Below are 21,300 nucleotides of genomic sequence, written 5' to 3'. Positions count from 1 at the left end.
AAAGATAGCCCACGTGTCTTTCGGAAGCATCACCAACCTCCTCGGCGAACTCTCCCTTTCCACCTGAAGTCCTGCAATCCGACAAACAAATCAATAAATCACAACAAATCAAAACCGCTCTGCAACCATGGCTGCTAACCACAGCTTTGCTTCGCTTTCCCTATCGCCGCCGTCGCACTCTCCCTACGCGCTCACACATTGTTCCAACCCGATTTCCCGGAAACAAGTTTCTTTCTTTTTCAACTCCCGCTCTCGAAACGCCAGGCGCGGGCCCAGGCCCGTTTCGCTTCGTTCCCAAATGCCCGATTCCGATTCCGTCAAGGCCGACCCGAATGGGGCCGGATTCGGATCTGGGTCCGGAAGCCCCGCCTCGTTGAGTCAGGATTGCAGCGCCGCCGGAGCTTCGTCTTCCCCTTCTAATGCCATTGATTTTCTCACGCTTTGCCATAGTCTAAAGGTATATATATACCCTGGAAATTTTGTTCTTTCGGATAATTTTTTTTTTAAAACTTCTTTTGGGAATCATCTAGTTGGGCTTGTAAGAGTGGGCGATAACATTTTAGTCTTGCAGGGTATGTGTATGAACTTAATAAATTAATGGGTAGAAAGGCTGTAGAAATGGGAGGAGATTTGAGGGGATTTTATTCAAGAAAACTTTAGCTTGTTAAAAGATTATGAATTGACAGAAGGAATCAAGGTCTAAGGAAGGTGGTGTTCAGATTAATGTGAAGCATAGGTTGATCATCTTGATTGTTGAACAAGAAAAATCAAAAGTCTCTGTTGTGTGGCTAATTAGCAGATGCTTGGCATTATGAAAAAAAAAAAGAAAAGATTCGACTAAAAGCATTTTCAAATTTGTTTGCTTAGTGATGAGGAATGAATTTAACACAATTTGCCCCCTATGTGCACTCCCATTTTGTAGACTACAAAACGGAAGGGATGGATAAATCATGGGATCAGAGGCCCCGAATCCATCGCTGATCACATGTATCGCATGGCCCTGATGGCCCTGATTGCTGGTGATCTTCCTGGAGTCAACAGGGAAAGGTTGGACTCTTCGACTTGATTATATTAATGAAGGTTCTGATCATTTCTCTTTAAGCTTATAGCTTACGAATATGAGTATATGACAGTGTGTTGGTACCCTATCAGTTGTGGCTAATGAAAAGAAAAGGGTAGGATTGGATTAAAGTGTTAGTCACCTTACAGTTCTTACCTTTCATTTCAAGGGCAATAAAGTGTCGAAACATCAGAGTTTTGTGTGATTGTATATGCAAAAGTATCATTGTTTTGCTGTAATGAATTACTGTAAAATGAATAAGCATCAAATTCTTCAGTGCTCTCAGTTTACTGTAAATGTTTTACCTAATACCTGTTTCAAACATGTTCATCCAGCCCCAAATTCTTCGGATGTTTACGGTGTTATTATTGAACAACAGCATCAACAACAAAGTAATAATAGTTGGATATTACAGTTTCCTCATCTTGTAATGTCTATTTGGATGCATCTTTAAAATTGCGATAGTATTGCCAAGATGATGTGCACTTAAGGAAGTCCTTGGTGATGGTTGAATGAAAGAACTCATTTATATTTTCAAACTCAAAACTCCTATAAGTTAATAGTTTCCTTGTTAGTTTTTTCTCTTGATTAATTCTTGTATATTGAATTATTGATTGAAGTAATGGTAGTTGTTTTGTTTCTTAATTTATGTAACAGGTGTATTAAAATAGCCATTGTTCACGATATTGCAGAAGGTATTTCTTCTCCTTTTTCCAATATTTCCATTTTCTGTGTTTAACAAGCATTAATATTATTCTATGATGTCTTGTCACGAAAATAAATGATCAAGGGTGCATTATAGAGACTTTTGGCAAAGCTGAGATCTGGAGATAAAATATTTATTCCATGTGGTCTTATAACAATATAGTTCTTAGATATCAGATGATCATCCAGCCTAATCATGGGTTCACCGTTCATTAAGCTTTACAGGATTTTCTAAGAATTTTACCTTAAAATGGAAAATTATATGCTTTCATATTTTCCCTTTCTACAATAGTTTTTTACGCAGTTTGAGTTGATGTCCATTTATAATTTCTATAGCAATTGTTGGAGATATTACTCCATCTGATGGCGTGCCTAAAGAAGAAAAAAGCAGAAGAGAGAAAGCTGCACTGAATGAAATGTGCGAAATTCTTGGTGGAGGAATGAGAGGTAACGTAAATGGCTAAACCTTCTCTTTTCTCCACGGAAAATGACCGATAAACATTATTTTCGGCTTATAAAGTTTTGCATCTCTCCGTATATTGTTTCCAGCTGAAGAGATCCAGGAACTTTGGGCAGAGTATGAAAACAATGCTTCCTTGGAGGCCAATCTCGTAAAAGATTTTGACAAGGTATGCAATCACTTTCATCATCTGCTCGTCTTACACAAAGATTCACATATATTAGGGACAATAAAAGATTGCATTTTACCATTTCCATCTTTAAATTGACCAAGTGTCGTTGGTTTCCTATATTTGACCATTTTAATGGGCATCCTCCTCTTAACCCCCACCCAACAACAACAATGCGTTATTATTCCCGTCCTTCAGTTTCCCCTTAAGTAATTTTTTAATCTTCTGTATCTCTGCTTTTGTTTGTTTTGTCCCGTCTTTTTGGTGTGCAAAATTATAAATTTATAATAGGAGTTTGCTTGTTCCAGTTCTTCATGTTTCATTGGCATTCTTGCATCAATGAAAATTTTAACGCATTCATACTTCTCCAGGTTGAATTGATTCTGCAGGCTCTGGAGTATGAAGCGGGTAATTCTCAACTTCAACAAACTAGCTTTAATTTTTCACTGTTGAACTAGGTTACCACTAAATTTTATTGCGTTGTTTGAACTATTGCTGTGCTTTAACAACATTTATATACTCAAAACATATCTTCTTGGGGGGCAACCCGTGGCCGAGTTGGTCAGACAGTTGCCTGATAACCACAAGGTTCCAAGTTTGATTCCCTATGGGAGCTGTCAGCTGTCTATTGGCCTTCTTGGTTTGAGTCAGTCAGCTATGGGCAACCTAGGCTTGTTGCCTGGGTTACCTTCTTGTGGTTTTTTGTTGGCTAGGGTCACAAGGCGAGCTTCACCTAGAACGTACCTTTGGAGGACATGTATCTATGTTGGACATGCGTCTAAAATTGACATATCGTGGCATGATACATGTTTTGAACACACTTTAACGTAAAGATTTTCTGTTCCACTCTCCTAACGTCCAATTTATTTGTGCCTTGTTCCATATAAATTCTTAACTCAGTGGTGTGAATTTTTTTTAAAGAAATCTAAAAATGCTGCCGTTTAAAGCAAAGATAAACAGTAAAAATTTTGTATTATCTTCGATTGTTATTTCAACATCTTGAGAAGAAAAGGGTAATGGAAAAATATTTCCTAAAAGATGCGTCTGCATTTATTCGATGTGCCCCACTATCCATTTCTATCTTACTTGTGGAAGATGCCACGTAATCATATTAGTATTGTCAATTTGTCATGGTTTCTAAAGTCCAATATGGCAATATCTCTTATGCTTATTGTTCAATCCAAACCGTTTATACTATTCTGTGCTTGTCTCTTAGTATTTATCCTGAAAGACAATGGCAGTTTGAGTGTCCTTGTTCGCATTGCTGACCTGACATTTACGTTCTTGTGTTAAAATGTCTTCACAGAATCCGGGAAAGTACTCGACGAATTCTTCCTCTCGACTGCAGGTGATTGAGTCTTTTTTGCAATTCCGTGTTTGCAGTCATATGTGCTGAACGTGCTAACCGGTTGTTTACCTTATATTTGAATTGACATGCAGGAAAAATCCAAACTGAACTCGGGAAAAGCTGGGCAGCGGAGATCCATTCCAGGAGAAATGCGATATTGGCCAAAAGGCAGAACTGATCCTTCGCTCCATGCCTCCATTGTTCATTCAAGTTCAGATCGGACCTCTACAATTCTTTTCACCGTAGCCATTGTATGGACAAAACCTTCCTTTCTTTCGGGTGTTCACTCCCATCTGAGCCACCCGATTCTTCTCTTTAACCTTTGACATGTTTGCTCGAGTAGAACAGTAAGAAAATATAACTGAAAAATCTGATCAAAGAAGATATATCAAGTGGTTCTCGTCGTGCTAATGCCTCCCATGATTAGCGACATCCTATAATTGTATACTTTCGTCTTGAAACACTATTAGAAAATTCATGATTTGCAACAACGGGAAGTTGCAATCGAACGTATGTAGAAAGACTTTGCTGTATGTTTTACTTAACATCAACTTAAATAGAATGGCAGGACCCTCAAGGTGCTTAGTGAAGTGTTCTGATTACATTTGTTCTTGCCAGCTTCTTGGTTGATAAAAAAAAAATGTTGACTTTAAAGGATATTTCATTTCATTGTTCTTTCTTTTATGTTTCAGTGTTTTGATTTTAGTATTTTGGCATACAGGTGGTTGTTCAGTTTTTAGTTGTATTGTTGTCAAGTGATGTATTGCAAGTGTTTCACTCCTAATCTGTTACAACATAAGATTTACATGAGAATTCGAGAATGGAGAGAAATGTTGTCAGAGAAAAGAGCTTTTTTTTTTTTTTTTTTTCGTGACAAAGGAAACTCATACTGGAATAGTAAATTGTACTAGAAAGATCCTATGTAACTAGGAGTATTCGCGAACAGAGCTTTTGGTAAACTATTTTGTGTTTGTGTTCGGTAAGTTTATTAAGGTAAACCAACACTAACGAACAAATTTTAGAACTTATTTAATAAACAAACAAAGTTTGGGTATTTGTATACTTGTTTGTTAAGAGCTCATAAACACATTTGTTAGTACTCATTTAATACTGTTTATGATCAAGTTTGTTTAGTGTTCATTATTAATAGGAATAAGGCTCAAATTGGTCACTGAACATAATCGAAAAATGCAATTAGGCCACTGAACGAAAAAAAGATGCAATTAGACCACTGAACACCCAAAAATGTGCAATTAGGCCACTGAACACTCCAAATGCAATTAGGCCACTGAACGAAAAAAAGATGCAATTAGACCACTGAACACCCAAAAACGTGCAATTAGGCCACTGAACACTCCATATGTATGCAATTTCACCGGATAGCAGGTTACCATCAATTTTAGCGTTGAGTGGGCATTTTTAATAATTTTTAAATAATTTTTAATAACTTTTAATAATAAAATTTTTAAAAAAAAATTGAAAAAAAAAATAAATTTTAAAAAAAATAATTTTGTTTTAAATAATTTTTTAAAAAAATTTTATTATTAAACTTTATTAAAAATTATTAAAAATGATAACTCAGCTGCCACGTAAGCAGGTAACCTACTAAAATTGATGGTAACCTGCTATCAGGTGAAATTGCATACATTTGGAGTGTTCAGTGACCTAATTGCACTTCTTCTTTTTTTCGTTCAGTCGCCTAATTGCATTTTCTGGTTACGTTCAGTGACCAATTTGAACCTTATTCCTTATTAATAATGTTCACAAACATGCTTGTTTAATGTTTGTTTATGACTTTTCAAGGTCATATTCATTTAAGTGTAATTTATTTTATTCTTTAAATTTTAAGATACTATTTTAGTTTAGCCTAATTTTTTATAGTTGTTATGTTGTTTGTTTGGTTATTGTTCATGAACATAGAATATTTATTGTTCACAAACAAATTATGATAATGAACATGTACATCTGTTTGTTTGATTAGTGTTCATAAACGTATAATGAACACATTTGCAAACATTAACGAGCACTAAGGAACACTTAACAAATCAACACAAACAAAATTTCAAGAAACATAACAAACAAACACGAATAACCTATCCTTTGTTGATGTTCTGTTCATTAACAATTCTATTTGTAATAAATTTAATCGATATGCTGTTAAACAAGAATAAACTCATGACCTCCAAATGTGGCAAAGAATTTTTATTGATGTTTGTATCGTTGATAGGTTTCAAATTTAAAAAAGAAAACAGTTCATCAATTGTTTACATGGACATTGTTGACTTTCTAATTTTTAAAAGGAGTCTTCACCAACCTTTAAAATCAATCACTTGGGCACCTGCATATTGTGCATGTGGAGTCTAATAGTTATTATATAGTGAAAAATTGTAATCTATAGTTTTAAATTATTAAAGTCTTTGTGAACAAGTCTATAAATTAAAATTGTTAAGACTAATATCTTGTAATAAGAGAGATTAAAACAGTCATTTTATAAAAATTTAGAAGATCAATAATGTGCTGAAAAATATAAAGCATTATCTTTTTTTAATATAGGGATGAAAATTATTGTTTTCACTTAAAAGTTTTACCAAATGATCAGTATTTACCTAATTATATTATATACTATTGACACTAGCGAAAATTCTTACATATGTGTGTATGCATAATGGGGGTGAGGGTTGATTTTATGCTACTTAGGTTTTGCTTATATATCCTTGCAATACTATTGCGTATCATATGATAAGGGTTCGGGGTATAAGATGGAAAAGAAAATACACACGCTTTACAATAGAAACAACCAACTACACACATTGACTAGCCCCAAAAAAAAAAACACTCTTTCAAAAACTCCATCAATGAAAATGCCCTACCAACTCATACTTTTTTCTTGTTTTATTATCATAGATTTATTTATTTTCTACATATGTATGTATGCGTAATGCGTGTATTAATAGTGACGATATTCACAAGTTGAGCATAAGGTACACTCTGTCGCAGCACGTGTTTTGAGGCAGAGATGGTGCGTTTGGACGGACTATTATGTATTATTCTAAATTAAAGTTGACAGGGCAGGCCAAAGTGGTGAGTGCTGGCTGACATATATAGCAACCGACAACTTGTGCCACATTTTCATTCATTTCCTATTCTTCACTATTCATCAACTTTCTTGCATTACTAACCAATTTCATATTTCTTGATAGGTACCATTTTCATATTTTTCGTCACGACATGGACATAAATGTTTCCTTTTCTATAAACAAATCATTGCGTGCCTAAAGAAATGATTGAGTAATTTAATTTTATACTTAATGATCAAGAGTTTGATTCTTATTAATACCTTTTCAGTCGATAATCGAGCCATTATCTGAGCGCATGCACTAGTTAAACTTCGCTTATGTGTAATAGTCAGCAAACTGTAAATCATACAGGTGAGATAAACATCACTAAGAAGACTCAATAATTTGTAAATTATACATGAGAAGTAAATCGCAATAGGAAGACCCAATAGCTCGTTAATTAATCACACATAAGAGGTAAATAAAATACTAAAATCGAAGACCATGTGTAATGGACTTGACTAAAAGAATGTTAACAATAATCGAACCTATGACTTTTAAATACTAGAATTATGATTTACCAACTTGATCACCCTTGTTGGGCATGTGAATGATTCATTATGTGTAAACAAACCAATATGTGGCTGAAATATGATTGAGAAGGAATTTTCGATAAACCCTTCTTAAACTTCTTTTCGAGAAAAGATCATATATCTCAACATATTGTCGGAAATATATAATACTACAGAAATTAAAATATTATTCCCGAAAAATAACAAGCACAAGGAAATGAAAGCTAGGTATGGGTTAGTTCAAGTCGTGCAAAACAAACTTTTATTAAAACCTTATTTGCTACATCCCTTTGGTAGTAGGAGCGTTGTAATGCCTAGGTTTCCCAGGATAAAACGAAAGTCAATCTATAACCAAGCTTATACTGCGTGCGAGAGAGAGTATCTATGATATACAATTCAACTTCCTTCTAAAAGATACTTGTATGTATAGTGGTGCAAATCCACTTCACAAACCAATGTGGACAAGTGCTTCTTCCAAGCCTTTCCACTTTCATTTTCAAACTCAAATGGATCTACTTTGAGAATCAATTTCTCATTCACTCATTATCCGCTTTGAGCGTATAATATATCGATCTCTTTGTCTCACCACAAAGAACCCGAAGATGACCCGAACCAAAATAGAAGACCTGTGGACCCAATACAAGGGACCCAGATGATGCTACCTGAACAGTTGTACCCATGAGTAGGGACTCGGGGCTGGCCTCGAGTGATCGCCATTCCGCCTTGAAGCTCGTCTTTGGGATTAGAACAGCTGGGTTTAACCCAACCCCGTGACCTATCGTGCGGGCTTTGACCCGGTCTTGTGGCTCACCATGGAATTAGCTAAATTAGTTGGATTGTATAAATAGCATATGTTGTCCTAATTTAGAGAAATCATGTTCTACTCTTACCACCTTCTTATATAATATTATTGCATTAATCCATTCACTATTTCTACAATTCTCATCGTTTACCATTTTACCCTTTATATATTATGTGAATTTAGTTGATCCACACATAAACCGGCTCAATTAGTTCAACCAAATATAATAAAAATATAACTCATAATAATCAAAATAATATTTATGAATTGAATATTAACCCAAAAATTATAAATTTTTAAAAATATTTGGATGGGTTGATATAGTGTTTGGATCATGAAAAGTTTTCAAGTATTATAACATTCTAAAAAATCTCACATAACTTAATAAATTTTTTTAAAAAATAGAAATATGAGATTTTCATCAATATAACAAACAATGAACTAAAAATCAAATTTTAAAATCTTTGGTTGTATCTACTTCAAATATCTAATTTCATTTTCCCTATTTTTAAAATTTTTCATTATGTGTGTAAACAAAGAAAATTGAATATATATTTAGAAATTCAAAATTCTAGAGTTACATTGAGTATCAATCAAGAAGGTACATGTCTCTGGATATCCTCTGATTCTTCAATTGGTGCCTTGAACACTCCACCATTGAAGGGCCTCCGGGTTTCAAGTTCAAAGAAGGGCTTGTATATATAGCTTGTTCTTCTTAAAGGGCCTCCGGGTTCAAATGGCTTGATCTTCAATGGAGGTTTGGATCAATAGGCATAGGCATGATCATTATGGAGGAGAGACTTCTACTTTCAGTATCACATTTTTATTGTGATCCTGAATAATATTTTTCTAGATGTTTACATCACTTTTCCTAGGATGTGTCAGATTACATAGAAATGAGAGCTCCTATTTATAGCTGTAGGATAGAGAGTTTTGATAAGCTCAAACTCTTTTGATATTATCTAATTAACAAATTAGATAATATCAATATTATCCAAAATATTTCAAATATATTCAAATATACTAATATTGATAAATAATCAATATTTATCAAAATTTAAGTGTCTACAAATGCCCCCTCGAGACTTGCTTGTACACCACTTGAGAGCATATAACACTTGAAAGTATGTAGTGCAAGAAAGTCTCGACACTACAACTTAAAGATATAAGGCCGTTTCAACTCGTGCCAAGGAGCCTTGAAAGATATGAGGCCGTTTCAACTCGTGCCAAGGAGCCTTGAAATATATGAGGCCGTTTAAACTCGTGCCAAGGAGTCTGAATATAAGGCCGTTTAAACTCGTGCCAAAGAGTATCATTTAGCCTCCTCCATTTCAAATTTCATATGGGATTTGCCCCCATACCGGTTGAAAGTGCCTATGAAGAGATGAGAGGCAGAGCTGTCCCACTGGGCGTGCCAATTTGTAAACAAAGAAAATTGAATAAAATATATTGATATTCAAAATTCTGGTTTAAATATCAAGTATCAATGCGGTGTGGGTACATGTCTCTGGATATCCTCTGATTCTTCAATTGGTGCCTTGAACACTCCACCATTGAAGGGCCTCCGAGTTTCAAGTGGCTTGATCTTCAAAGAAGGGCTTGTATATATAGCTTGTTCTTCTTGAAGGGCCTCCGGGTTCAAATGGCTTGATCTTCAATGGAGGTTTGGATCAATAGGCATAGGCATGATCATTATGGAGGAGAGACTTCTACTTTCAGTATCACATTTTTATTGTGATCCTGAATAATATTTTTCTAGATGTTTACATCACTTTTCCTAGGATGTGTCAGATTACATAGAAATGAGAGCTCCTATTTATAGCTGTAGGATAGAGAGTTTTGATAAGCTCAAACTCTTTTGATATTATCTAATTAACAAATTAGATAATATCAATATTATCCAAAATATTTCAAATATATTCAAATATACTAATATTGATAAATAATCAATACTTATCAAAATTTAAGTGTCTACAATGTGCTTTCTATTTTTCAAATGTAAATACTACATAGTAAACATATTCTCTGTTTTCATTTCGCTATAAAAATAGAGAACTTCTCAGTTACTACATGAGAGTGTGCACAAGACAAACACAATATATTTTTTTATCCCAAAAGGCTGAATCTCCAACCTTAAGGGCCCCCCACACAATATATTTTATAAGTCACTACATGAGTGTGCACGAGATAAACACAGTTTTATGGAATAGTGTAAATCACATAAAAATAAATAAATCATATTAGAAAGATCTTATGTGACACGGACGCTATCGAAAGAGTTTCATATATTAATTATTTGATATAATATGAAGTATGAACCAAAGCTTACAAACGCTTAGGACCCATCTCTCCCTTCTTCTAAGACAAGCATGGCAAAAAAAGTGAAACAATGGGGCCTAAACCCCAATTATTGTCCTTAGTGAACAGAGAAAAGTGAAAAACATAAGATAGAGAAAAAAAATCCAATTTAAAGATAATATACGAAAAAATTATTCTAAATAATAATAATAATAATAATAATAATTATTATTATTATTATATATATATATATATATATATATATATATATATATATATATGGTCAAGTTTCAATGCGGTCAGACCTTAACGTGCGTTCAGTACGATCGCACTATTAGGTATGCAAACACGCACCAATAGTGTTAGAAAACGTACGATAACAAAAAATGCACCAAATAACGCACCATTAATTAAGTATACATAAACGCACCACACAGTGTTTGAAAACGTACAATTAGGTGTGGGGAGGTATGATGCATTTTTTTGAGTGTGTGATGGTTTTGCAGTGCATTTTATTGTTGTGCGTTTTTACCTATCTAATTGTGTGACCGTACCGACCACATGTTAAGGCATGACTGCATTTGAGCTGAAATATATATATATATATATATATATATATATATATATATATGTGTGTGTGTGTGTGTGTGTGTGTGTGTGTGTGTGTGTGTGTGTGTGTGTGTGTGCACTCAACAAATAAAGTTCAAATGAGAACTAATAGTTAATTACGTAAGAACGTGTGAACTAATATCATTCGTTCATTTAGAATAAATGCGGTAGCATTTCTGTAATTATGATGATGCACTTAAAAATATTTGACAATATATTCACATATAACTAATAGTTCATACACATGAATGCATTATCATAGATCCTTACCCCAAATTATCATAGATCCTGAATATACGATTAGGCGCTTCCAAAACATTATCAAAATTATGAAAATTCATTAATTTTTTTATTAATTTATAATCTTTGATCATCATCCTATATGAATGAATATCAGTCTATACGGTCTCACAAGTCACAATACTACTAATTCTTATCCAATCTTAACCCTACACTCGATAATTGATTTCTTTTTCCTTTTTTTTTTTCCAGTCAAAATAGCCGAAGGAATAGAATAATTCAAATGGACCGACAAGGTCGTAGTCTCGTAGATTACGATACTAAAAGTTCATGTGGAACCCTTTGAGTCTTTGACGAAATCAAAGTTGATTTTTAATTTTTTAATATGCTAATTAAAAATTAAAAATAAATAATAATAATAATAATTAGTTACAAGTAGCGGAAAAAAGCTGGATATTGCTAGATTTGTACACTATGCGTCAGATTTATTTGTAATAATTTTGTAATTATGGTTACATTTATTTATTTTTTTGTCAAAATTAAAAAAGGAAAAAAGGGAAAGGTGATTAGCAAATTATTGGAGTAGGACCACTGAATCCTAGACTCATAATTACATCGTCTGCAACTGATTAAGTGATTAGTGGGTTAAACATACGTCATAACAATACTATAAATATAGAGTTGATTGTAACTAAAATAGGATGGCTTACTTATTAGCAAATCCTCCATTCGTAAAGCAGTTTCGTTAACGTGAGTGACTGGCCTGTTCGATAAATGGTTTTTAGCTGTTAGCGGATTGAGTTAATTCGAATGTATAACTAGTTGATAATATTAGCTGATTGTAGAAAAGTGTTTGGTAAATTAACTGTTAGTCGATAGCTGTTTGGTATAATTTCATTTTTCAAAAAAGTTAATTGAAAAGGTTGCTTTATGCAGCTTTTTGAATTTTAGCATTTTGCAGTTAGAAAAAGCTAATTAATCAAACACTTATATTAATTTTTTAACCAAGTCAAATAATTAATAGTGGTCAAATAAGTCAAAATTGGCTTATAAGCTAACTATTTTACCAAACATGTCGTATCTCTTAAAAGATGTTGGGAGTTCAAAATAATCCTCATCTCGTATGAAAAAATCAACATGACCAGTACTTTGTTCCTTAATCAAATCGATCAAGTACAAACGATAATTAGTTTGAGTATAATACCGACTTATAAGTTATAGTTAGGACCTACTCAGGATATCTTGTAACTTAAAAAAAATTGTTTGGTTAACCAATTGTGTATTTGGACATGTTTAGGGTTTGATGATCTTGGTTAGTTTCTTCTCCTTTTGGAGATTCATCATGTTTTTGCAGATAATTATTTCAATTTTTCTCGACTTAAAGAGTGTCAATCTTGATGAGAATTTTTTTTTTTTTTTTTTTTTTTTTTTGAGTTCTGTATCTTACTCGATCAAAAAAATAATATCATATACTAACAAGGGATGCTGTCACTATCAGCATGGTAAAATTTCGTAAATATAACTTGTGTTTAATAACATTTTATACTATTTTGTATGTAATTACTAAAATACATATTAATTTTATAAAAGATACTCCGTATAAAGTATAAATTATAATTTCCAACTACTAATTAATCACTTAAATCTAATTGTTAATCTATACCATTTTTTAAAACAGTAATTGATAGTCCCGTGACCGTTTGTTTTTTTGGCAGTATATAGCACTGTATAATTGAATAATTTATTTACTTTTTTAATGTAAAGTTCAGCTTAATTTTAATTTGATTAAGACAATCTCAGCTTAGTGATATGGTCTTAATCTGAGCTAGTCAACTATGATCAACTTACGTTATTTACGTCATTGTAATTACTTTGTTAATGCGGGTTTTACTTAGATTGCATATTCGAATAGCGGTGGTGAACTTTTTTATAAATTAAAAATTAATTTAGATTGAATTCTCAATTTTTATTTTTTATAAGACTATGATGGTATTCTAAATCCAATAATAATAATAATAATAATAATAATAATAATAATAATAATAATAATAATAATAATAATAATGATGAAAAATGATATAAATGCTTAAGGTGCTGACCTAGTGACTAGACCTGTATTAAATGCTTTCAGCAGTTGCGTCTACTTTGCGCATACTTTTATTTATTTACGCATTAATAAGTTCAGTATTTTTCTTTTATTTATTTACGCATTAATAAGTTCAGTATTTTTCTTTTGGTAATATTTCAAAATTATTATTCATACCAAAAAAAAATATTTCAAAATTATTAAGATTACTTTTAAAATATAAAAGTGTAATTGTTAGGTTTTAAAAAATATTTTTATTTAAAATTCTAAATTAGAATACTTTTTTTTTTTAGAAAAGGCAAATTATTATTTTTAGTTATGAGAAAACATGCAACAACTAATCAAAAGTGCACTTGAGATAAAAGCACTACCTAATTGACTCAAACTAAGAAGATTTGAGACCTTATGATTATCGTCGAGTCATTTAAACTAAAGAACGCTAAAACTGATTGGCTCAAATAAATAAATAAAATAAACCTTGAAACCTTATCACTTAGAATTATGCGATTTATTTAATCAATTCGATGTGATTTTCACAATAATTATTATTATTTTTCTCTTCATAAAAAGAATGTAATGGTATTACATCTTTTTCCAAAAGACTTCTAGGGGTCAGATAAAATATTTGGGAGAATGTAAATTTCGATGACTCAATAGACATAGTTAAATATCTATGCATAAAAAAGTTGTCTACTTTAGACATAATTTTTATAATGTTATTATTGAAGTTTGAATATTGTCTCGTCTCTTAAATATTGTCTACCAAACCAGACAGCTAAGAAGATGTAATAGAAGTGTATTTGCGCGGTTGTCATTTACTCATTTGTCTGCACTAGATTTTAGAGACCCCATTTTCCGTGTATTGGGTTTTGAGTGGCTGCTTGAGTTCAAAAGCATCATTCTCTCTTTTTGGGTGACTGTACGATGCAGATTGGATGCGATTTGGGTGAAGTTTAACCTCCAAGTTTGTTGTGGAGAGTTAAAGGTGAAGTCTTTCTGAGAAATTTCACCATTCGGATTCGCTTGAGTGGGCTATCGGATTTGATTTGCGCTACAGTGGCTGTTGGGCGTGCATTGGTGAATCAGTCGGCGCGAACAGGGTTTCGGTTTTTTTAAAATTTTTCTGAGATTTCTGCACGGATTTATTGATTCTTGCATTTTGCTCGCTGGCGTAGAGTTTAGCTTTTTTGGTCTGTTAAGTGTTTGATGATTGGTTTGCTTGAACTTTCCCGGACGCGTTTATCGATTTGTTGTGAACTTGTGATGAATGAATGATGGGGAGGGGAGATTTGATTTGTTTGGGTGTTGAATTGTCTAAAAACTTGAGCTTGACTAGGGATTGTTGAATTATTGCGTGAACTTTAATGCATCTGAGAAATGGTTAGATTTGGTTAAAGGATTGACAGTGAAATGTCTGGTAGTTCGTCTCCTAATTCTGCCCCATCGCCTGTTCCACCAATAGCATCTAGCCCACCGCCGCAGCCCTCACCTCCAAAATCTCCGGCGCCGGAATCCTCTTCTCAGCCCAATGCCAACGGTGGCACTCCTCCTTCTTTACCCCCACAGTCCCCTTCTGTGGCTAATGTGACATCTCCTCCTCCAATTTCAGTATCACCACCACCAATGGCTTCGCCGCCTCCACCTATAACATCTCCTCCCCCAACTAGTCCACCACCTTCAATATCCAGTCCTCCACCTGCACCATCTGACCCACCACCACCACCACCACCGGCGGTGGTGAACTCACCACCGCCACCGGTGGTGATGAACTCACCACCGCCTACATCTCCTGATCCTCCAGTTAGTTCGCCTCCACCTTCATCTAGTTTACCATCTCCACCTCCTCCAACATCTAATCCGCCGAGTAGTTCACCGCCTCCTCCAGCTACTAATCCATTACCTAGTTCACCTCCACCCCGAGTGGAACCCCCGAAAACTGGGGCTTCTCCACCGCCAAAGTCGCCTGTGACTCCAACTCCACCATCTACTCAGCCTCCAAAAAATTCTCCGCCCCCACCACCGTCATCTAGGCCGTCGGAAAATTCCCCTCCGCCACCAACTGCTGAGCCGCCTAAAAGTCCAACTCCAACTCCACCTTCACCATCTAAGCCACCCAAGAATTCACCTCCATTTCCAGAATCCAAGCCTCCAAGAAGTTCACCTTCTCCTCCAGAATCAGATCCTACAAAACCTTCACCCCCTCTGCCTGCATCAGTACCCCCTAATAACTCTCCCCAACCACCAAGTCTTGTCCCTTCACCACTTGCTCCATCAGCACTTCAACCACCAGGAATAATACCCCCATCTCCTCCTTCAACCTTAGTTCCTCCAAATGAACCTGCTGACAACAGTTCTAGTAGCAATGCCAGTGGTAGCCCCAATTCCTCAGGTGGTGGGGGCATTGGTACCGGAGGGACTGTAGTTGTTGGCTTAGTTCTTGGTCTTCTCTTGCTTGGTCTTGTTGGAGTAGCAGGATGGTGCATATGGAAGCGTAAGAAAAAGGCGTCTGTAGTCAATGGTGGTTATATCCTGCCAACCTCTTTTGCCTCTTCTCCAAAATCTGGTAAATTATCTAAAGCTATTGTTATCATTTCTCACTTTTTAATTAATAAATATAGATGCTTATATGTTTCATCTATGCAATGTTATGTGCTTTAGTTTTTGTAATGAAAAATTAGAAAAACTGTGACTTCTCTACAGATTCTGCCTTGTTAAAAGTGCAAGCATTAACACACGGTTTTGGAGGTGGTTCTGGCAGTGAGTTTGTCAATTCACCAAGGGAACAAGGTGCATTTGGCAATTCGCGGGCATGGTTTACCTATGAAGAACTAGTGGAGGCTACTAATGGTTTTGCCGAACAAAATCTTTTGGGTGAAGGTGGATTTGGTGCGGTGTACAAAGGATGCCTAGCAGATGGGTCAGAGATAGCAGTAAAGCAACTAAAAATTGGTGGAGGCCAGGGCGACCGTGAATTCAGGGCAGAAGTCGAAATCATAAGTCGAATTCACCATCGTCACTTGGTCTCTCTTGTGGGTTACTGCATCTTGGAGAACAAAAGATTGCTCGTTTATGATTATGTCCCTAATGACACCCTTCATTTCCACCTTCATGGTAGATGTTATTTATTTTTTCAATTTCAAGAAAGGATTTGTCTACCGGGTTGCTAAAGCTATGTGTTGCTGTTTCTGCTTCCAGGGAATGGGAGACCAGTTATGGATTGGCCAACACGTGTAAAGATTGCCATTGGTGCAGCTCGCGGAATAGCTTATCTCCATGAAGATTGTGATTAATCTTTCCCTTCTCTCTTTTAAGTATTATGAATCATCTCATGTCAATGTGCATGTCATTTATTTCAAAAATTGCAAAAGCACTGAAGTATATGGGCCTTCCATTTAAGAACAAAATTTTGTCTGTACATATGATAATGGAATTACTTGTTGCATTCGATTGACATATGACTTGATTCCATCCAAAAGAAAAGAAGAGAGAGAAAAAGGAAACACATAGTTTGTTTTAGATGCATTAGTGGCAACGTTTGCAATTGATCATTTTCATTTTGAAAATGTCACGCCTCTGTAGCTTAATATTTCAAGTTATGTCTATAATAACCTCTGCCCTATACTGTAATTGTGTCAATCCTTTAATGTGGACAAAACCCTACTATCATGTTGACAAAGAGCTACAAAGTAACATAAACTTAAAGCTGCAGAAGTCACGAACATTTGTTGTTTACTCTAGAATGTAGACTGGTGATTACTTTGTTATCAATAGTTATTCATTCTTTGTTGTTTGAACTTTTGAACTGCAGGTCATCCACGGATTATCCATAGAGATATCAAGTCTGCAAACATTCTTTTGGATAATAACTTTGAAGCTCGGGTATGCTTACCAGCCCACAAATTTCAAATTTCATGTTTGCTATCTTTCATAAATTTGTTGATTAAAAAATAAATTAAATTTTTTTTTACAGGTTTCTGATTTTGGACTAGCTAAATTAGCTTTGGATGCGAACACACATGTTACTACCCGTGTAATGGGAACCTTTGGGTAAGTGGTCATCTATTATTATCTCAGTGCCATATAAATATCAAAATGGAACCATTAGGAAGTACAATTCTATTTCATATCTGCATTTGATATAAACCATGTGATATCCTGATTAATGTATAAAATAAACAAATGATTATTGAAATACTATCTCCCATCTCTAACAGCTTATGCTTACAGTTAAAATGATGGAGCAAATAATTCAAGACTAATTTCTTTGGTTGCTTGGATTTAGATACATGGCTCCTGAATATGCATCAAGTGGCAAGTTGACAGAAAAGTCCGATGTTTTTTCATTTGGGGTTGTGCTTCTGGAGCTAATAACTGGACGCAAGCCTGTCGATACATCTCAGCCTTTAGGGGAAGAGAGCCTGGTTGAGTGGGTATGATCATGATCATAATCTTTATCTGTATGTTTGCATATCAGCTTAAATCATCTGTCATTCAAGTATACACAGAATTATTATGTGCTTTTCCGTATCCCAACTTTCATATTGCTAGTTTGCTAGTTTTTGCATCTTTAACTTGTTCTGTAGACACCAAATAACTTGACAGATGGGTCCAAGAAGTGATGAAACCCATTCTTAGGTAGCTGTGCCCTCAATTCTGTTTTAGGGACCTAAATGCTGGTTGAAGGTCAATCAGAACTTGATTCAGGAAAAGTTGAGAAAATCTTGCGCATCTAACTTATAGAGGGAGCCTAGAGTCGGAGCGGATTCCATAGTCTGTGACCTGCTTCAATGTTCAGACTTCCTGGACATATGTTCTAACTAAATTTGATAGGGCCAACTGTCAAAGTGGAGGGAAATGTGAGATATCATTTAGTAAAGGGATGGTGAGGGAAAGAGGATTTAATGGACTACTGATATTACCCGCCTTAAGAACTGTAAAAACAAGCATTATCCATGACGCTGAAAGATCAAGTTAATTTCTGTTTTTGCCTTCTCATTTTCATCCGAAGTTGTCAGTTGAAGAGTTGTAGCAGGAAGTTTTTGAATATCTCATTCATAATTGTCTTCCTGGCTGAGTTTCATATCAGCCAAAAATTGTCATGCAATCAAATTGCTAGTTATTGGTTATAGTCCTGACTTGGTGTAATCTATTAATTTTTCAGGCTCGACCTTTGCTGAGTCAGGCTCTTGAAACCGAGGAATTTCAGCACCTAACAGATCCAAGGCTAGAGAAAAATTATGTGGACAGTGAAATGTTCAGAATGATTGAGGCTGCTGCAGCTTGTGTTCGCCATTCTTCCACAAAAAGACCACGAATGGGACAGGTAACTATTATCAGTTATCACCAAAATAGTTCCCTGAAACCCCTTTTGGCTGCATATGTTAGAAGTTTATATCTCCGGTATTGTTGCAAATTTCAGGTTGTGAGAGCTTTTGATAGTATGGCCATGTCGGACCTCACGAATGGAATGAGACTCGGTGAAAGTGAAATATTCAACTCCGCAGAACAATCTGCAGAAATAAGGTTGTTTCAGAGGATGGCATTTGGTAGTGGGAATTACAGTACAGATTTTTTCAGTCACAGTAGTTGGAATAGTTGATTCATGGTAAATACTGTTGAGGTAGTTACCGAAGTATCGACCACTGGGCTTGCCCTGCAAGTTCATCCGTTGATAAGTGGATAACTATACTCAACTGCCAAGGTACATATTTTTGTCTCTGAGATCACAGTGCTGAAATTAGAATCTTGAACTTATAGAATGAATAGATTTTGTAAGTAGTTTCCATTTTTGGCTTTCTTAGACGTATTCATATTATTCTTTGCAGAGATTTTTTCCTGTAAGTAGCTGAAAATATTCTTGTCCATACATTCATTGTTTTACAATATAGTCCTTTTTTCCCTTCAAGATTGTGTTTGCCTTACTGGAAAACTTGTACTCAACAACTTTTTTTTTTTTTTTTTTTAATAAATTTTTTATTTTTTTTCTTCTGATTTTCATGTATTTATATATGTAAGTTCAAAATGAAGAGTGTTATGAATAACAATATAGATTCCTTGGGAGCAGCCTATTGGTTCTTGGTTTGAGTCGGTCAGCTAGGTTGGTTTACCTTCTTGTTGTTCTTTGTCGATTACGGTCACAAAGCGGGTTTTCCCAGTGTGTACCCTTGGGTAGTGACTGCGGGTTTCCTCGCAACCCCCAAAAAATATAGATTCCTTTGTGTAGAAGATAAGCTGAATGAGACTTGTAATACAAGTTACTAGAGATGACAGCTTATGTTTCCTTAGAAAAGAATTCTAGTTTACAGCTTTGTCAGAAGTCAAATGACTCATTGGGTCTGTCTTCTTTAGCTTATTGCTTCACACTTCATAAACCATCCAAGGAGGAGAAAGAACATATTCCTGAAGAAATGGCACCCATTAATCTCATTCACAATCTCCAATCCTTTGTCCTCTCCTCTCTTTCAGAATGGAGGATCGAAACGCCCTTGCTGCAGATTGCATTGTCATATCATGCTGCTGCCAGTGCCTGATTCTGCAGGTCATCATCTTCATCTTGCTTAGGCTTCCATCGAGAATAATTCGGAAGACAAAACGGTACGTGAAAAGGCGGCTGAGAAGCAGGAAGAGGGCGGAGAAGGTTGTGCAGATCGAACTGTGTGGATATGGAGATGAAAGCTCGAGAAGGCGTGGAGGGTCACCTGATGATGGGTTTCCATTTAGTGACTCCAGTTTTGGATGCTGTATGGATGAAGTTGAGAGGGTTTTGGAGGAGTTTTCACAGAAAGGGGAATTTGCTTTTGGGAGCTTTTGGGGTGGTGATGTTTCAAAGAGAGTGTTTTCTTATTGTCAACCCAAACAAGAAGTGGTGGATTATGATTGTTTTCATCATCATTTGATAGAAACCTTTGGTTCTTTCAACTTCAAGCAATAGCCTTTCCTAGCATTCAAAACCTTGTCTCCGTGAATATCCAATAATTACATCATATAGAATGGAAGATTATGGTCTATAATGCATTAGAACTCTTCAGGGTAAGTGTTTTCACGCATATTGAAAAACAGAAACACCATACCCTACGTTTCAAAAATGTTTCGTATTTGACGGGGCAATCCCAACAAAGTTGGTTGAGCAATTTACATGGTAATAACAAGGTTTCAAATTTGACTTCTCGTAGGAATTGTCTATTGACCTTTTGGTAAAAGCTAATAACCTATGAGCAATTTAAGTTGATTTACCTCATTATGATTCTTTACTAGCTAGGGTCACAAGGCGAGCTTCACCCAGAACGCACTTTCGAGTAGTGATGTGATAAGTGCAAAGATGTATCTATTGAAGGGTCACCTTGGGAGATTTTATGCTTGATTTAGATGTTTTTGACTTGATTGAGAGACTAATGCACACAAATTACTATGGTTGAAGCATTTGGAATGTGGGAAGATGCACTTTGTTGTTTTTGCAGGACTTTTGGATAAAAAATGAGGAAATTTAGAGCATAAGAGAAGAAAGTTGCATAGGAGCACGACCAAAATCGTGCAGAGCATCGTGGGGAAGAAACTGTAGCCGCCACGATTGTGGTGTCAGGCGTGACGAAGAATCAGCACGTTGCATGATTACCACCATGATCGTGGTGGTATGGTGGCGGGCTTATGCACGAACAGCGCCACGATCGTGGGGAGAATCGTGTAGGTGGGCGCAAAAGTATTTAAGGGTCTTTTTAGTTGGTTTTGAGGGGTTAGACTTAGTTTTAGTTTCCCACTTCTAACAACACTTTTAATTATCCCAATTCTAGAAAGAGAAAGAAGCTAAGGTTCAAGACAACACATTGATTGGATTTTGGATTCTCTTCTTGCTTTGGATTTGAAATCTTGTTAGAGATTGATTGCAATTTTCAATTGGA

General features: G+C 35.2%; 3 protein-coding genes across 5 annotated transcripts; all 3 read left to right on the top strand.

Moving 5' to 3' along the window:
- LOC109171782 (HD domain-containing protein 2) lies at nt 1-4,423 on the top strand. 2 transcript variants are annotated; one of them, XM_019320863.1, is made up of 8 exons: nt 1-457; nt 923-1,047; nt 1,718-1,755; nt 2,102-2,212; nt 2,315-2,394; nt 2,766-2,802; nt 3,688-3,742; nt 3,835-4,423. In XM_019320863.1, exons 1-8 carry the CDS (start codon nt 128-130, stop codon nt 3,848-3,850), a joined length of 792 nt encoding a protein of 263 aa, XP_019176408.1. In that variant the 5' UTR covers nt 1-127; the 3' UTR covers nt 3,851-4,423. The 2 variants fall into 2 exon arrangements, with proteins under 2 accessions (XP_019176408.1, XP_019176402.1); XM_019320857.1 differs by having other exon boundaries at nt 4-457; nt 3,701-3,742.
- Nucleotides 4,424-14,221: 9,798 nt separating this feature from the next.
- On the top strand, nt 14,222-20,329 carry LOC109171772 (proline-rich receptor-like protein kinase PERK9). 2 transcript variants are annotated; one of them, XR_002052658.1, is made up of 9 exons: nt 14,222-15,968; nt 16,106-16,516; nt 16,601-16,687; nt 17,214-17,284; nt 17,376-17,452; nt 17,688-17,835; nt 18,567-18,728; nt 18,825-19,106; nt 19,871-20,329. XR_002052658.1 is itself a non-coding variant. In XM_019320842.1 (8 exons), exons 1-8 carry the CDS (start codon nt 14,816-14,818, stop codon nt 19,002-19,004), a joined length of 2,289 nt encoding a protein of 762 aa, XP_019176387.1. In that variant the 5' UTR covers nt 14,222-14,815; the 3' UTR covers nt 19,005-19,304. The 2 variants fall into 2 exon arrangements, 1 of the variants encoding a protein (XP_019176387.1); XM_019320842.1 differs by lacking the exon at nt 19,871-20,329 and having other exon boundaries at nt 18,825-19,304.
- Nucleotides 19,872-20,336, top strand: LOC109172301. The gene has a single exon (XM_019321479.1). It carries the CDS (start codon nt 19,872-19,874, stop codon nt 20,334-20,336), a length of 465 nt encoding a protein of 154 aa, XP_019177024.1.
- Nucleotides 20,337-21,300: the final 964 nt, after the last annotated feature.

Source organism: Ipomoea nil, unplaced genomic scaffold (genome assembly GCF_001879475.1).
Source record: "Ipomoea nil cultivar Tokyo-kokei standard unplaced genomic scaffold, Asagao_1.1 scaffold0143, whole genome shotgun sequence".
Lineage (NCBI taxonomy): Eukaryota > Viridiplantae > Streptophyta > Magnoliopsida > Solanales > Convolvulaceae > Ipomoea > Ipomoea nil.
The sequence above is the reverse complement of the archived record's forward strand: the minus strand, read 5'-3'. Positions and strand labels throughout refer to the sequence as shown.

Excerpts from the sequence above, each read along its gene's own strand:
- LOC109171782 (XM_019320857.1), top strand. The coding sequence starts at position 128 with ATGGCTGCTAACCACAGCTTTGCTTCGCTTTCCCTATCGCCGCCGTCG. Across the intron at positions 1,048-1,717 it reads CCTGGAGTCAACAGGGAAAG|GTGTATTAAAATAGCCATTG; the intron begins GTTGGACTCTTC and ends TTTATGTAACAG. Across the intron at positions 2,803-3,700 it reads GGCTCTGGAGTATGAAGCGG|AATCCGGGAAAGTACTCGAC; the intron begins GTAATTCTCAAC and ends ATGTCTTCACAG.
- LOC109171772 (XM_019320842.1), top strand. The coding sequence starts at position 14,816 with ATGTCTGGTAGTTCGTCTCCTAATTCTGCCCCATCGCCTGTTCCACCA. Across the intron at positions 15,969-16,105 it reads TGCCTCTTCTCCAAAATCTG|ATTCTGCCTTGTTAAAAGTG; the intron begins GTAAATTATCTA and ends ACTTCTCTACAG. Across the intron at positions 16,517-16,600 it reads CCTTCATTTCCACCTTCATG|GGAATGGGAGACCAGTTATG; the intron begins GTAGATGTTATT and ends TTCTGCTTCCAG.
- LOC109172301 (XM_019321479.1), top strand. The coding sequence starts at position 19,872 with ATGGAGGATCGAAACGCCCTTGCTGCAGATTGCATTGTCATATCATGC.